General features: G+C 38.9%; 1 protein-coding gene across 4 annotated transcripts in view; it reads right to left on the bottom strand.

Moving 5' to 3' along the window:
- Positions 1–2,884: 2,884 nt before the first annotated feature.
- LOC104115316 (villin-4) overlaps positions 2,885–16,832 on the bottom strand; it is a 40,079-nt gene continuing 26,131 nt past the window's right edge. For all 4 annotated transcript variants that reach the window (XM_009625911.4, XM_009625910.4, XM_009625912.4 and 1 more), the window contains 5 exons: positions 4,871–4,996; positions 4,736–4,801; positions 3,929–4,256; positions 3,612–3,853; positions 2,885–3,521 (listed from right to left, as the gene is read on the bottom strand). In XM_009625911.4, coding sequence (XP_009624206.1) covers positions 3,408–3,521; positions 3,612–3,853; positions 3,929–4,256; positions 4,736–4,801; positions 4,871–4,996 — 876 coding nt within the window. In that variant the 3' untranslated portion in view covers positions 2,885–3,407. The remainder of the gene's footprint in view (positions 3,522–3,611; positions 3,854–3,928; positions 4,257–4,735; positions 4,802–4,870; positions 4,997–16,832) is intronic.

Raw genomic sequence — 16,832 nt, 5'->3', positions numbered from 1 at the left:
CAACTGAATTTGGGTGAAATTTCTTTCTATTTACTGGAGTCCGTTGTGGAAACATCCAAGATTTGTTGTACCCATTGGGTTAGGCTGTGAACCGTTAGAGGAACCCAACGTATAGCTGAAATGGAAGAATGGAAAATTAGCAAAGGAGAGAATTTTCTTTAATGCATTAGAAGAAGGATATTTGAAAAAACTTAGGAGTAAAGTTTGAGGATTCATGGATAGGATGTGTTGTTGCCGATAGAATATCCCCGGTAGCAATGATAACGAACCTCTTCATCCAACCACAGTCATTATTATCATCTACACTGGTGACGATGGCATGGTGACCGCATTTACTAAGTTTGATCATACCTTCTCGGAAAATATTTGGGGAGTAGAGGTTGATCAGATGAGCAAGAGTGAGGGTTTCACCGTCCCGGGAGCACAGTACCCGAAGGCAAGCTACAGTTTGCCATATTGACGTACCTACCTGAGCCAAACAGACTTGGTAGTTATGGCAAAACTCTAAAATAAGAGGATCAATTTCTCGGCACATTCTTAAAGTGAAAAGGTATGTGTAAATGTACATGAACCCTGGTTTGCTGAAGGTGACCCTTTCCACTTCATTAGGGGCTAAAACTTTAATATTTTTCTAGTCGTACTCTTCCTTCACAAAAGGGATACTAACAGGACAAATAGAAGAAAGATATCTACTGATTGGCCAATTTCTGCCATTTTTAGGGTTAGGTGGTTCTTTTTGTACTTGAAGATCCGTCTTAGAATTTAATTGAGAGGGGATGATTATGTTGGTAGTAGGAAGACCAGCATCGGCTTCCTTGGTTTTGTTCTTCTTATAAGGGCCACCACCGATGTAAATACCTGAGTTACCGGGGGAAGAGGTAGTAGAAGACATGACGATGGAAAATCTAAGTAAGAAAATTTTACTGAGAAAGATAGGTCTGCAGAAAAGCTTTAAGAAAATTCGAAGAAGAAGAGTTTGTAAAAGTGAAAGGTAAAAATGTTGAGAAGTGAAGAATTTTATAGGCGGTAGAATTCATGGTCATCATTACCTAGGAAACTGGCAAAATTATTTACCGAATTACGGGATAACACGTGTTCGGCTCATTAAATGTAACGAGACATGCGTCCTTTCAGGTGTCAGAAACGTTCAGGAATTTTCCCACCAAGAAAAGAGGTCTTATCTACTTCCCAGTAACATAAAGTTTAGTCACCGGAAAGTAGGGGGACTATGTGTATGGGTAAAATTGATAAATGACAAGTTAGATGCTCGTCAAGTTGACACGTGACAGTGAAGACAAATAAGATATGAGTTAGCAAATAGCTGGCACCGGTTACGAACATGTGACCGGTGCTGAGTGAGTTCCGAAGACGTTGGAACCGGGGGTGAAAGTCTGAAAGGAAGATATCGGTTAGAAAGGGCAGCATTCAATGAGCAGCCGTTACCAAGAATCGTTGTATTTATACTCAACCGTTATGCAGTCATCAAGAGGGGTTTTATTCATATTAAAGAAGAGCTTGATTTGGGGATCTTATCTCGTTGAATTGAGCTATAAATAGAAGAACTTGTATTCATTATAGGACACGAAACATCTGTACGCAAAAAAACTAAAATTGCTCTTATTTTATTAACAATATTCTCTCTTTTTTGTTCTACATATTGTCTTTATTCTTGCTTCTGGGGAAGCTCGTCTCACAGTCAGGCTTGTATTTTCTTCAAGTTCCTTTATTCAATTTATTTCTGTTCTTAGTTATTTTATATTCTTGGATCAAATTAATTCACGTGTTTATAAACGACGTTACAAATTCAATTGTACCGTTTTACGAGTAAACAACGCCATGGTCTATAGCTTCTACTGTGGAAGATATTCACATGAATATGCAACTATGTCAGCTGCAGCATATTCATTGTTATAGGGAAGGTAATGCATTGGCAGATTTCTTGGCTAATCATGCATTTGAAGTTGATGGACTGGTGCAATTCCATTCTTTTGCAGGACTTCCATCCCAAGCTCGCAAAATCTTGAACCTGGACAAGGCTCAGGTCCCAAACTTCATAATCAAAACAAGAAGGATTATTGCAGGATGAGCTCTATACTGTTTTATGTCATGACAGTTTACTATAGCACTTGTTACAATTCTATCGTCAGATACGGAAGGAAGCTTATTCATGAGTGGATTACTATGGATAGGTTGGGGACGTCCAGTGCAAATGGCAAAGGAGTACCAGTTTTGAGTTTCTGCAGATTTATGTTTTCAAAGTTAGTTAAGCTTAGATAGCTGTAATGTCAAGTTTGAGTTACGTAGTAGCTCGAAATTGATACTAGCCTTAGTTATTTTCGCAAGTTCTATTTATTTTTTATAAAGTGTAAGACATTATTTGGATTTTGATGTTATTAATAATATTAGCCACTAGGCAGTGTCTAGTGGTATATTTGATATATAAAAAAGAAAGACATTTTTTGTTCTTTTATAAGCACAAGAGGAATATTATCAGATACAAATAATGCAGGTGAATAGCCACGGAGAAAAACTTGGAGAAGCTGTTGTGCTCCTCACAAGCTGCTGTGAACCTAGCTGAGATTCTTATGATTGATTTAATGTAGCCTTTTGCCTTGTGTAAAATTTAAAAATGAATAGCAAGCGAAAAGATATGCTTTTGAAGAACTTAGTTTAACATTAAATTTTTCTGTTTCCTTCAGCTGGTTGTCCTTGTTTTTTCTCTGTCAATTTGAGACAGTTCGCATCTACCACTATTATATACTTATTGATGAAATTCACAAAATTTTAACAGAGTGAAGATTTGATTGTTATTAAATGGGAAAAAGAATCAACAGCCAGACTTGCAGAAATTAAAGAAGTCCAACACTGCAGAGAAACTAGGAAATAGGGAAAACCAATCAAGACTTCCATTTACTAAACAAATAACAAGTGGAGTGGTTACACACTGTACACAACCTCGCGTCACAGCCTAATGAGTTTTCATTTGCAAACCTCCAGGTTTTCTATTAAATCAATGATGGCTAAAACCAACACAAAAAAAAAATTGAAAAAGAAATAGGATGCGTGAAAAAATGTAAACTCACAACAAAAAAAAAAGAATCAAGCAACTAACTTGTAATAAATTAGCAGGAAGAAACCCCCAAAAATATCACTGGAAGTAAAGAAGGGATCCTCAGTCCTGTTCATTTCCGAAACATAGGACCAGTAGCAGCTAAAAGTACACTGGCGCTGTCCCTCAACACTGTTGAAATTGGTCCCTTGTTGCTGTATGAGTCAATTATAGAAAACTGGAAGCAATTGGAATGGGCGAAAATTGATAGAGAAGGGTTGTAAAATTCTCTAAGTATGTTTTCTTCTATCCGCAGTCTATGCTGCAGCAACCTGGGAGAGAGTAGGCCTGGATGCACTCAGAACAACTGGAGTGCCATTTTTAGCTTATTCTGTTTCCACTTGGGTAACTTGTAGAAAGCATCCTTAGCCATCCCAAATTTCTCTCTGAACTCTTCTGAAGACAAGTAAGTCTGCAGGGAAGGAAAAAAAAAAGGGGATCATAGTAAAATCAAAAAAAGCATCATGTACTATCCTCCAAATGGAGCTTTCTGAAGACGCACCTCTCGCTTAGTTACATCAATTTCAGTAACAGGATCTGCTGCTGTTGTTTTAAGCCGGTCATAAGGATAGATCGGAAGTCCTTCCTCATCTTCAGTTTCACCCTCTTTCACATCTTCCTGAATTGTTTCTGGTTTAGGTTTAGGAGCCTCCTCTGTTGTACTATTAACTGAGTTCTCCTTTGAGTTGGCCTGAGGACTTGATTTGAGGGTTTCAGTGTTCAATTTTGGTGCCTCAGGGATCCCTTCATCATTTGAAGAGTTTTAGTTTTCTCATATGGAGAACCGAAGCTGTTAGTTCCAAGATGAAGAGACTGTACCTTTGATGGAGCGAGGTATTATGACGTCCTTGGCGGGTAAAGGTTTATCAAAACTTGCTGTTAATGCTGCAATAGCTGCTGATCTGGGTGCCAATTTTGCTGAATCTGGAGTCACAGATTTTGGATAAAGCTTTCTCACCATTGGTGGAGGCGTAGATAGATTTCTAGCATTTGGGTTCTCAAAAGTAGCTGCCAGTGCGTTAAAAGCAGGAGACCTGCCCCTAACACGAACTCGGTCAGGGCTGAAAGATACGCTCCTCGATCGCTGTGACTTCTCAGGGGCAGCAGACCTTCCACCATATGACACAGGTGTTCTCCTTTTAGGTTTCTGATAAAGCAATGCATGCAAAGTTAGAAAAATCAGTACGAAGATAGAGGAGTCATTACATGAAGGGCAACAACAACTCAAAGAACTCACCCAAAAGCTAAAAGTTAGAAAGGGACAGCAGTCTATACAGGGAAGAAACAAGACACCAAAATCACATGGAAGCGCCTAAGAGCAAGATGATTCTATTTCCAGAAATATATGTATATAAAGGGAAAAGGCCATCTCTTCAAGTAGACTTTGAAATAAAGTTTGTATTCTATAAGTCGTATCTTATAAGAATGATAAAACAGCTTTGACTTTTGCAATCCCAACAACAAATTTGAAAGGATAAATCAACGAACAAAGTGTCATATTGAACGAACAAAGTGCCAGATGGTAAAAGAAGAAAATAAAACAAACATGGACAATCAAACGTATAGTAATCCATTACCTCTGTAGTTCCAGGAAATGAAAGACAGCAAGTACATAGGAAGACTTACATCCATTGGTGGAGGGCCCCCATTCTTCACTAGTGTGAGCTTTCTTTGGAATGAGTTCCCATGCATCTGCCAAGTGTTCTCTATTAGTAAAAATTAGTGTCAGAAATCATATGCAAACATCATGAAGGCACTTACAGCAGATTTAATGGAGTCCCAACTGAAATGACGAGTGAAGAAAGACGGTTCACTCCCTTCCATAACAATATATATTGGAGCTTGGTGAGATAGTTTCTCCATAAGAAAATCATATTCCAGGAATTTCTGATGGAATTGATCAAAGATAATGTCATATTAGAAAAAAAAATTAACAAACCATGAGATCACAACTTCAATTTTGGTTTTGTTAAACTGTGCAGCTATAAACTTTATGCTTTAGCACTTCATAGTGTTTAGGTTTCTGAAGAATTGGTATCTTATACTTCCCAGGGAAACGGCATTATCCAGTTAATCTTGTATTCACAGAGGAATTCAAGAAAAAGAAGACTACATGTCTTGAAAGATTGGAACTTGGGTGCTGAGGCAAGAGGGAGTCCACAAAAGTAAGAGATAATTAACTCTTTTGGTGTAGAAAGAAAGCATAGATGAAGAATGCTGGCGATGATGGGGGTTTTGTGAGTTATTTAGTGAATCACTCTGCTGTTTAAATGTCAAGGAATTTCAGTAACAAGGGTTAGCTATCAAAACAAAAAAAAACCTATTCTTGAACATGGGTTACATGTTCTAAACGAAATAGCTAAGCATGTAACTTCACTTTACACATCTCTATCAAGGAGAATGGAAAGGGGTTCATCCTTAATATTTAAAAATATAAAATCTGACCCTATACATGAGAAAAATGCCTATAGCAACTACTGGAAAAATATGTTGAACAGGTGATGATGTCACAATTACATTGGAATATCAGTACATCCTTTGTTTTGTATACTAATAAGCTACTTACATAAGAAGAGTAAAGAACAACCTAGGATCCAGATTACCAAAATTTAAGATGGGCGTTTGGTTCTTACTAAAATCCTACACGAATGCTCGTGTGACACTACTTGGACACTCGAACATGTTTTAGACATCCACCTAGTTTTGGCCTTTCCGCAAAAGTCTTTTGAGCTTTGATATTTCTCTTACCCTTTTGGGACCATCATGTCACCCTGCTAGACACTAAGGGCTCACTTGATTGCACTATAAAAAGTAATCTACGTATAAAACTCAGCATTATGCATTGTTTGATTTCTGGTATAAACTTTGGATTACTAGCACACTGCATTAATAATTTAGTGCTTGATCTCCTGTATAACGTATACGGGAATCTATGTTTTACTTTATACTCGATAGACATGGAATAAGACGTGTATCAGCAATACTGTGACAGTTAATTCTTGACTTCGGTAGTACAACTGCACAACAGTCCTTGTAAATATTTCATCACATAACAATCTCAAAATTATCATTAACCAAACAACCAGTTCCGTATTTCAATCCCTAAATACCTAGTCCTTGAACCAAATGGTCCCAAACTAGAAACTATGTTCCAGTTCTCTATTTGGAAGTCCTCACGTCGGGGCTCCCTGCAATCATTCAAGGAAGTAGCTCTTGACACGACTCTCTTTCCTGCTCTTTTCTTAATCAATGTTTAAATTGCAAAGCACACATTTAAAGGAACAGATAACACTTAGTTATCACACATGAAATTTCTTTGACAAGTTTTATTTAAACGATACATGAGACTGAACAGCCAGTCTTCTTTCTTTTCTTTCCACGATGTACTTTTTTGGCAATAAGTACCCAAGGGTATGCTAAAAGATTAGTGTGGACTTGACCTGTCTTATAGATTGAAAGAATCTAAGGAGTCCATAATATGTGCTATATCATTTACCTCATTCATCCTAAAGCAAAAGCCTAAAATTTCAAAGACATCTAAACTGCACAAAAGAAATGTAGTCCTTTTTCCCCTCAAAACACTTGCTATTTCTTTTCTATCCAAATTTTCCAAATGATACATAACAAAATCATTTCCAGATTTGTCTCTAAATCATAGCTAATTCTTCTCCCAACCACTTGTTGAGTACATCAAGTCTTCTGACATCACCAACTGAACTCCAAACATATGAAAAATGTTATTCAAATTTACCAATTCTGCATGCAATATAATAGGAGGTGGCCGATTGATCCAGTGGAATCTTCACAAAGAAAACATCAACTGCAGATTTTGAGGCCTAATCTTTTTCTTTTCTCTTTTTTCTTCTCTTTTTGGCTTTTTTTCCACATACTATCTTGTTTCAGACAAGCACCATGTGCTGCAGTCCAACCAAAACAAGCTACTTTGGAAGCGCTCGGTCCTCCGGATCATTTAACCATTCAGAGTGTGGGTAGCAGTCTGCCATAGTGTATTTTTTATAAAAGACAAGGCTGAACAAATCTGGGAAGAGCTCTTTCAATGTCACATTCTCCAGCTATTTCTCAATTCACATTCTATCTTTTTCAAGATGCCCAACTTTATACTTGTAAAGGCCTTATTTCTTCCACTCAATCAAATTGAAGCTTCAAGGTGGGCGAAAAGGAACATGCTAAAAGTCAGCAAGCAACTTGGGATAAAATAAGTTGATGTTGAAGAAAAGCTAATGGAGCTCCTTTTACGAGTTGAAAATGCTAGTATGGAGTCGCTATCATTCACAGGGCATTCTTTACACCAAAAAAGAAAAAGTACTAAACAGTTCATTTTGATTTTCTGAATGGAGTTGCTAACATCCTCAAAACATCTGGAGTTCCTCTCGTTCCAGACTGACCACCAAATGCAGGCTGGGATCTTCTGCCACCATTTCTTCTGTCTGACTCCACCTGTCACACCAGCCCAACATCTCAAGAGGTCGGATGTATCTTTTGGCATGACCCAGTTCATTCTGACAATACTTAGAAACATGTGCCACAGTTGAGAGGTAACAACACAGTGAAGAAACAGGTGGGAGTTGTCTTTTGCTTCCCTTCCACAGAGATAGCATCTGGAGGTCAGTTGATATCCCCTTCTCTCAAGTTTTTCATCAGTCAAGCAAGCTTTTCTGGCCACCAACCATACAAAGCATAGCACCTTTGTGGGTGCATTTACCTTCCAAATTTGTTTCCAAGGCCAACTCCTATGAGAATGAGCATTGCCCATTAGGCTTTTGTAAGCATAATTCACCGAGAAATATCTGGTGCTTGACCCCTTCCATACCAAAGAGTCCTCACAATCTGAGAGACCTTGCAGTTGGTCAATTTGGTTTATCAATGTAGCAACTCTATCCACTTCCCAATCATTCAACAGTCTTCGAAAGTTCAAATTACAGCCCTGTTGTCCCCTTATTTCTTCCACCTTGGCATGAGGATTTGAAGCTAACAAATATAGATCATGATATTGGTCTTTTAGAGGACCATGTCCTATCCAGTTGTCATCCCAAAAAGCAGCCTTCCTACCATTTCCTAGCTTGACTTCAGTGTTCTGGAAGAAACTAGGCCACAGATTCCTAATTGCCTTCCAGTTACTAACCCCATAGGAGGAAGTAACTCTCTTCGTGTACCATTGGGAGTCTTGACCATATTTGGCTTCTATTACTTTTCTCCACAAAGCCTGCTGCTCATGGTTGTATCTCCAGAGCCACTTAAATAGTAAGCTTCTATTATGTAGTCTCAGATTTCTGATGCCCAAGCCACCATTAACTTTGCTTGAGATGACATTCTTCCACTTCACTAGGTGAAAAGCTTTTGTTTCCTTGTTACCTTGCCAGATAAAATTTCTTCTGATAGTATCCATTCTCTTTTCCACCTTAGCTAGTAAAGGGAACAGAGACATCACATATGTTGGTATAGAGTCTAACACACTGTTACTAGCACCACTCTGCCACCAAGCGAAAGATATTGAGTTTTCCACTTGGCCAATCTCTTTTCACTTCTTTCAATTACCCCATCCCATATCTCCAATGCTTTATGTTTAGCCCCCAAAGTCATACCTAGGTAGGTAGTTGGCAGGCTGTCAATTTCACAAGCCAGAGTTCCAACTAATATGTGCATATTAGGCACCACATTAATGGGGAAAAACTGACTTTTCGTCCAATTGACATGGAGTCCAGAAGTTGCTTCAAACACAGTTAAGATCAGTCTGATGTGCCTCAGTTGATCAACCTCAGCGTCACACAAAATCAAGAGTCATCTGCGTATAGCGAATGGGAAATATCCATCGCACAGTCAGGTTTGTTGGATACCTTGAATCCCTTAATCCAACCATTTGTCTTTGCCCTTTTTATCATACAATTTAGACCTTCCATGACTGAGATAAACAAAAAGGGAGAGAGAGGGTCACCTTGCCTAAGGCCTCTGTGCGAGGGAAAGAAACCTTCAGGTGAGCCATTAATCAAAATAGAAAACCTGACAGAGCTAATGCAGAACAATATCCATTTTAGCCATTTGCTCCCGAATGCCATGTCCTTCATTATTTTGATTAGAAAGTTCCAATTGACATGATCAAAAGCCTTCTCTAAATCAAGTTTACATAGGATTCCAGGTTTTTGCCCCTTCTGTCTAGAATCCACACATTCATTTGCTATTAGAGCTACATCTACAATCTATCTTCCCATGATAAATGCCATTTGTTGATAGGTCTGAAGTCTTTCAGTTCCTTGGCTCCTTCTTTGGAATAAGTGCAATGTAAGTTGCATTAATGCTTTTTTGAAAGAATTCCTTTGAAAAGAATTCCTTTGAATGAAAATTCTCAATAGCTTTCATGATGTCTTCCTTCACTATTGCCCAGAAATTCTGAAAGAATCCCATAGAGTAGCCATCATGCCCTGGTACCTTGTCAGAGGCACAAATTCTAATAGGCACAAATTCTAATAGCAGCCACAACTTCCTCTTCCTCAAAAGGTCTTTGTAAACATATAGCCTCCTCATCAGTCAATTTTGGGCAGTCAAGATAGTTGAAACCTGGTCTCCATGTCTCAGTTTCAGTATAGAGGTTGGTGTAATACTGCAGAATTTCATCTTTGATGACCTCAGGGTCAGAAACCTGCTCTCCATTGATCTCAAGTTCGTCCAAGTTGTTGGCTCTCTTATGTGAATTTTCCATTCTGTGAAAGAATCTTGTGTTCCTATCTCCCTCTTTTAGCCATAGTATTCTGGACCTTTGCCTCCAAGCAATCTCCTCAAACTTTGACATCTCCTCAAACTCCATCTCTAAGCTTGTCTTGAGAACAAGTTCATCTTTAGTCAAGTTCCTCTGCTCCTGTGACCTATCTAGGTTTTGAACTTCATTCAAAATTTCTGTTTTCCGGTTCTCCAAACTGTCATAGTTGTTAAGATTCCACTCTTTTAGTTTCCCTTTCAACATTTTTAGCTTAACAGCTAAAATGTAGTCTGGTGCACCTGTGACATCAAAAGAGCTCCACCACCCATTAACCATCTCATAGAAACCTTCTACTTCCAGCCACCAGTTTTCGAATTTGAAGTAAGATTTTTTCTTCTCCCGTTCTCCACATTGCAGCAGGACAGGTAGATGATCAAAGTCTAGCCTAGGCAATAAGGACTGCTTGATGTTGCTAAATTCTTCATCTCATTCAATTGATACCAAGAATCTGTCTATTTTCTTGACGCTGCAATATGATTATTTCCTTTGTACCATGTATAAATACCTCCTGCCAGTGGAAGATCAATCAGTTCCAGTTCCCCTATTAAGTCCGAGAACTCCTACATAGCACTATTATATCTCCCCCTACTTCTCCTTTCTTGTGTGTATCCGGTGGTGTTAAATCGCCACAAACCACCCATGGACCCTCGCATAACCCCCTGAAAGCTACTAATTCCCACCAAAGATCTTGCCTTTCTTTTCTGCTATTTGATCCGTACACCCCTGTGATAAACCATGTAAAGTTTTGAGAAACAGAGGATAGTTTGCAAGATATGCTCTGTGTCCCGTAACCTTCTACTGACCCTTCCCAAACCCTCTTGTCCCACAGTAGTAAAATCCCCCCACTTCTCTCGTTAGACTCTAGACAAACCCAATCGATCCATCTTCTCCCCCATAATTGTTTAACTTCCCTCGTCATGTCCCTTTCCAGCTTTGTTTCTTGTAAGCAATAGACATCAGCATTCCATTTATGAACAAGTGCTTTCACAACCCTTTTTTTTCTCCTCTTATTCAATCCCCTAACATTCCACGATATAATTTTGACCTTCATTGGATAACAGTGATGTTGTCCCCCCCCCCCAACCCCTCCTCGATCCACTCTCCTTGAACTTCATCTCAATTTCCAGGTTCTTAACTTCTCTATTGATTTTTGGCTTTGGTGTATCACAGATTGTAAGTGTCTCCTCTACTCTGTTCTCCAGTTTTCTTTTGTCAATTTCATGATATTGTTTGCTCATCTTGATAACATTCTTATGTACCCATAAGGATCCATCTTCTTCCGCCATCTAATTTTGTATGTCTAAAGGTATGACCTCTTCTCTCTCCCAACAATGTGTGCCATCATACAGTAGAGGCTGGTATTGATTATGTACTTGTACCAGTTGATTCTCCAAACATAATTCCTCTTCCCGGTTAGTAACATAATCATCGAGTTGTGTCCCATGAATAGAGCTCTGAATTTGGACAGGTTGTGATGAGCTTTCCCCCTTAGATACGTATTCAGCGGGCGTTAACTTTGAAGTCATCGAACAGATTGATAAGAGCGATGAGTTCGCTTCAATTTCAAGACCTAGTGGATCAGGTCTTGGTCCAGCTGGAGATGGGCCTTCATCAGATGCATATAAAATGTTATCAAAATATTTTGGGTCTTCCACAAAAGCAAGTGGAATAATATCAAGAGTTACTGGACTATCAACTCTTTTAATATTTGGGCCCCTTGAGGGAGGCCCAATAGTTTGCTCTCCTTTTACTTATTTCCTCCAAGCCCAGAAGTTTGCCCCGCTTCAACAGATGGAGTGATACAGCTGTCCTTTTTTTGAATTATAGGAGACTTTTTGGCCTGCATGTGCTCTGCCCTGTCAGTCCCAGCTACAGGCCTACAGCAGACCTAGAGTGACCTTTTAAGGTCTTTGTGCCATCAACATCATTCATCGATATCCGCTGGGTTTTAACTGCCACCGGATGTTCGCTCCACAACGGCAATTGGAAGATTAAGCCATCGTTCTCCACCTCGACTTCCTTCGGCTGGTGGCCCTTTGACTTTGATACGAGCCCAACGGAGGTGGTTTTTTAGTTCTGTTTCCTCTTCTGTCTCGATCCAACCTCCGCATTTGTTACCAATGGCTTTCATGGTGTCAGCAGACCAGAGATGTAGAGGAAGGCCAAGTATCCTGACCCAAACCCAAGCAGGCTTAATTTCTGCAGGAACATAAGCCGTCATTGGAGTCCACCATTTTAGATTCAATATTGTTTTCCCCCATCTCCATGTGCCTTCTAATACTTGTTCTGCCATTCATCTGGTTGGAAACTCGAACAGGAACTGACATCCATTCAACTCGTATACCCCAATAGCATTGATCCACTTGTTGCTGATCCATTTTCGGACTTCGTTTCTAGTGGGAATTTCGTCAAGCTCCTTGGAGAATCTACCAACCACACACCTGCTCAAGAGATTATCATCCGAGATTTTTGTCTCGTGTATTTTAATAATGCCCTGCTTAGTTTGATTGATCATCTAGGCCCCATTCATTTTGGACCATTTGCATTCACGAGTTGTATGAGCATAGGTGTTTTGTAATAAAGGCAACTGTGGATCTGTAATAACTGCTCTTCTATTCATGAAATTCTTTATTTTAATAGCTAGCTCTCCCCATCCCACATTAAAGGCCTTTTTCTGGGATAATAATGACTGATCGGTTAGTTCCATGCACTGCTATAAGGCTGATAAATCTGCCATATATGTTGTATTTTTGTGTGCAATAAAAGGTGGTGATATTGTCTCTGATGTTCCATCTGTTGTACGTGTTTCCCCTTCTCCTTGACGCTTTCTGCAGCACTTCACTAACTCATGAAAGTGCCTTCCCACTTAAGGTCATTCTTCTAAGCAGCTGGTTTCTTCTCTCCACCCATTCAAACCAAGTTTCTGATGCTGTTTGATTCTCTGTGATGTCGTATGTTGTGTCCCCCGCCCTGAAATAAATTATGTTCTCTATAATGCTATTGTAAACTAGTTTGTACTCGATCACAGGAGATGATCGGGAAAAAACTCAGTTTCTCCGGTGGCAAAAGTCGTCGGAAAGACCAAGGACAGATTCGAAGATGGCTAAGAAAAAAAAGAAAAATTTCTTCTATTAATCATTCTTTTGAGTACAAAAACTTTGAAATACCTAAAAACAAAGTACTCATGACTCGTCTCTCTCAGCTCTGAGACTCTCTGTGGATTCAAAGCAGCAAAATCACCTGTCACGGATTTGGAGTTGGTCAATCATAGAAGCCATTTTAAGCTTGTCTGCTTCAAGAAGATTATCCAAATCACCTAACATGCTTTTGTCCATTTTTTGTCTTCTTGATTTACCACCACAAATATGCAACTCTGATTTCTGCTAGGGCTGAACTATAACCAGAAGCAGCAGTTGTTTACCTTAACATGAAAAAACTGAAAGGGAATAAACCCTAATCCTGGCCCAGATGGTTTTAATCTATAACTTCTTTCAGAAATGTTGGAATATTGTGAAGAATGATGTTTGGAAGACCGGAACCATTTCATCATAGAGGTACCTTTGTTAAAAGCCTAAATGCTATTTTTATTGCATTAACTCCAAAAAAGAAGGGAGCAGTCGAGATGAAAGATTTCATGCCCATTAGCTTGTTGGGAAATGTTTATAAAATTATTGCTAAGCTGTTAGCTGAGAGGCTCAAGCTAGTAATTTATAAACTAATTTCAGCCAACCAGAATGCATTTATTAGAGGAAGACAAATAGTAGATGCATCCCTGACTGCAAATGGAAGTGTTGAGCGGCTGGTAAAGTTGAAGAAAAGAGTTGTCCGCAAGCTTGACCTTGAGAAGGCATATTACCATGTCAAGTGGTCATGCTTGTTAAACATCCTGAAACATATGAATTTTGGGGACAAGTGGATTGACTGGAACAAATATTGTTTGTCCACAGTCAGATTTTCTGTTTTTGATTAATGGTTAGTCCACAAGGTTTCTTTAAGTCTCAAAGAGGATTGAGACAAGGTGATCCTCTATCTCCTTATCTGTTTACTTTGGTAAAATAATGGAAGCTCTTAGCTTGATGATAAGGAAGCAGAGAGTCTGGGGTGGATAAAGGCAATGAAATTTGGAAGAAATGAAGATGAAAGTGTGACAATATCTCATATTCTATATGCAGATGACACTCTTCTTTTATGTGAGGCAGAAAAGCAGCAACTGCTTTATCTTAGAACGGTTCTTTTGTCTTTTGAAGCAGTCACAGGCAGGGGTGGATCCAGGATTCCATGAAGATGGGTGCACTATTACAAAAGGTGAATCTAGAATATATTTGACGGGTTCAACCTTTAGAATCTTACCGTGAATTCGTTATTATTCAGAAATTATAGGTTAAGATTAAATTTTTTCTTGCAATTTTAGTGATTTTTAACATATATACCTATACTTCATACAAAAAATGATGGAAAATGATGGAATCATTTAACCATGCTACATCATCCACTGGTATTAATTTTAATTATATAAAATTTTGCGACGATAAAGGAAGATTTAAGGATTTCTATGTATTAGATTTGAGGATTTTGAATGAATAAACCAAATATAAAAAAGAAAGAAAAAAAATACCTAATTAAAACACAAGAAGGGGCACTAGACGTGCCTACAAATTGAGATTTGAACCTCTCTAACTTCACTTGAAAAGGTGCACCAAATAATCATTAAACCATATGACTCTTTGAGCTTGGGTGCACACATGTATGTTTAAGAAATTTTTAAGAAATATAACATTATTATATCTAGTATAGAGAAAGGAGCATGGGTTCACGTGCCCCATGCTACAATTCATAAATACGCCCCTGGTCACAGGCCTCAAATTCAATTTGGCAAAGAGCAGTATCTTCAGTATTAATGTAGATGAATGCATTGAGGAGTTAGCTGATATTCTGGGATGTAAGGTGGAGAAATTTCCTACTGTATACCCTGGGCTTCCACTTGGGGCAAGAAGAAATGATCAAAAAACCTGGCAAGGGGTACTGGATAGGTGTGCTAAGAAACTTGTTTCATGGAAGAAGCAGTTCTTTCTTTTGGAGGAAGACTTACTCTTATAAATAGTGTGCTAGATGGAATGCCTATGTATTTGATGTCCTTGTTTGTTATGCCTGCAGCAGTGGAGAAGAAAATGAACTCTTTGAGAAATCAGTTTTTATGGGAGGGTAATGAAAGCAAAAAGGAAAATACATCTGGTTAACTGGCAGGTGGTTCTAAAGGAAAAGAAGGATGGTGGACTGGGAGTGAGAAATCTGAAGCTTCACAACAAGGGCATGCTTTTCAAATGGATTTGGAGATATAACTTAGATGGAACTGAAGCTTAGAAGATACTTATCAATGCTATTTATGGCAAGAATGATGGTTTAAGAATACCTTTAGTCCGGAGGAATTCAAGAGGGGAAGTTTGGAAGGGCTAACCGCAGGAAGGGCATAAGTAGATTATGGGAAGAATTTAATCAATACATTAAACTGGAGCTGGAAAATGGAGAAATATCAGATTGTGGACAGAGGTATGGGTTGGGGAAGAGTGTCTGAAGACTAGATTACCTAGTCTGTTTAACTGCTCAATCAATAAGGATGGTAATGTTGTTGGTTCCCGTTCAGATTCAGGTTGGCAAATTGAGTTCAGAAGGAACTTGAATGATCGGGAGGTAGAGGAGTTCAGTCAACTACTTCAGCAACTGGGATCAGCTAACATTGATCAAAGTAAGAGGGACTCTCTGGTTTGGACAGCTAGTAAATATAAAATATAATCAGTAAGTAATTGCTACAGTGTATTGACTAAGCAAACAGGTCAAAGGGATGATAATTGGCCATGGAAGATGATTTGGAGGACAAAAGCTCCTTTCAAGGTAGCTTGCTTTGGATGGATTGCAACCTGGGAGGCATGTTTAACTCAAAACAATTTACAAAAGAGAGGATGCAGCTCTAATAGCAAACGAATGTGTTGATTCCAGGGTTAAAAGTAAGATCCCTGGTCATTATCCAAAAAAAAAAAAAAAGGGTAAGATCCCTGGAATCCTTGGCAAATTGGATATTGAGAAGGCATATGACCATACTAATTGGAACTATCTGCTGAAAACTCTGAAGAATATGGGCTTTGGAAGCAAGTGGATAGGTTTTTGCATCAGCATTGTAAAGTTTTCTATTCTAGTTAATGGTTCTCCAGAGGGTTTCTTTTCTCCACATAGAGAGCTAAGGCAAGGAGACCCTTTGTCTCCTTTCCTTTTTATAATTGTAATGGAAGGACTGAATAGTATGATTAAGAAGGCAAACAAGGAGGGGTGGATAAGGAGTTTCAAAGTAGTGAATAATGTCGGTAGCAATCTGGAGATTACTCATCTGCTTTATGCTTATGATTCTTTGGTGTTCTGTGAACTTATCTGTCTTTGAAGCTGTCTCAGGGTTACATGTCAGCTGGAGTAAGTCACTGGTGTACAAAGTTAATGAGGTCACCAACCTTCAAAGATTGGCGGGGGTTCTAGGTTGTCAAGTGGGAAATCTCCCAACTACATATCTGGGGATGCCATTGGGAGCAAAAAATAGATCTCAGGAGTTATGGAATGAGGTGCTGGAGAGGTGTGAAAAGAAACTTGCTACATGGAAAGGAAATTATATTTCTTTGGGAGGGAGGATTACTTTAGTCAATAGCGTGCTAGATGCTCTTCCTACTTACATGATGTCTCTTTTCCCACTTCCTATAAAAATTGAGAAAAGGGTGGATGCTTTAAGGAGGAAATTCATATGGCAAGGGAACAAGGAGAAGAAGGCCTACAATTTGGTAAAATGGAGCACTTTGCTTAAAAGCAAGAGGGATGGAGGTTTGGGCATCAGAAATTTGAGACAACATAACAAGAGTTTACTTATGAAGTGGCTATGGAGATTTTCTCTGGAGGATCAAGCTTTATGGAGGA

The sequence above is a fragment of the Nicotiana tomentosiformis genome, chromosome 8, assembly GCF_000390325.3.
Source record: "Nicotiana tomentosiformis chromosome 8, ASM39032v3, whole genome shotgun sequence".
In the NCBI taxonomy this organism is placed as follows: domain Eukaryota; kingdom Viridiplantae; phylum Streptophyta; class Magnoliopsida; order Solanales; family Solanaceae; genus Nicotiana; species Nicotiana tomentosiformis.
Note: the sequence above shows the minus strand (reverse complement) of the source record. Positions and strands in the feature narration are given on the sequence as shown.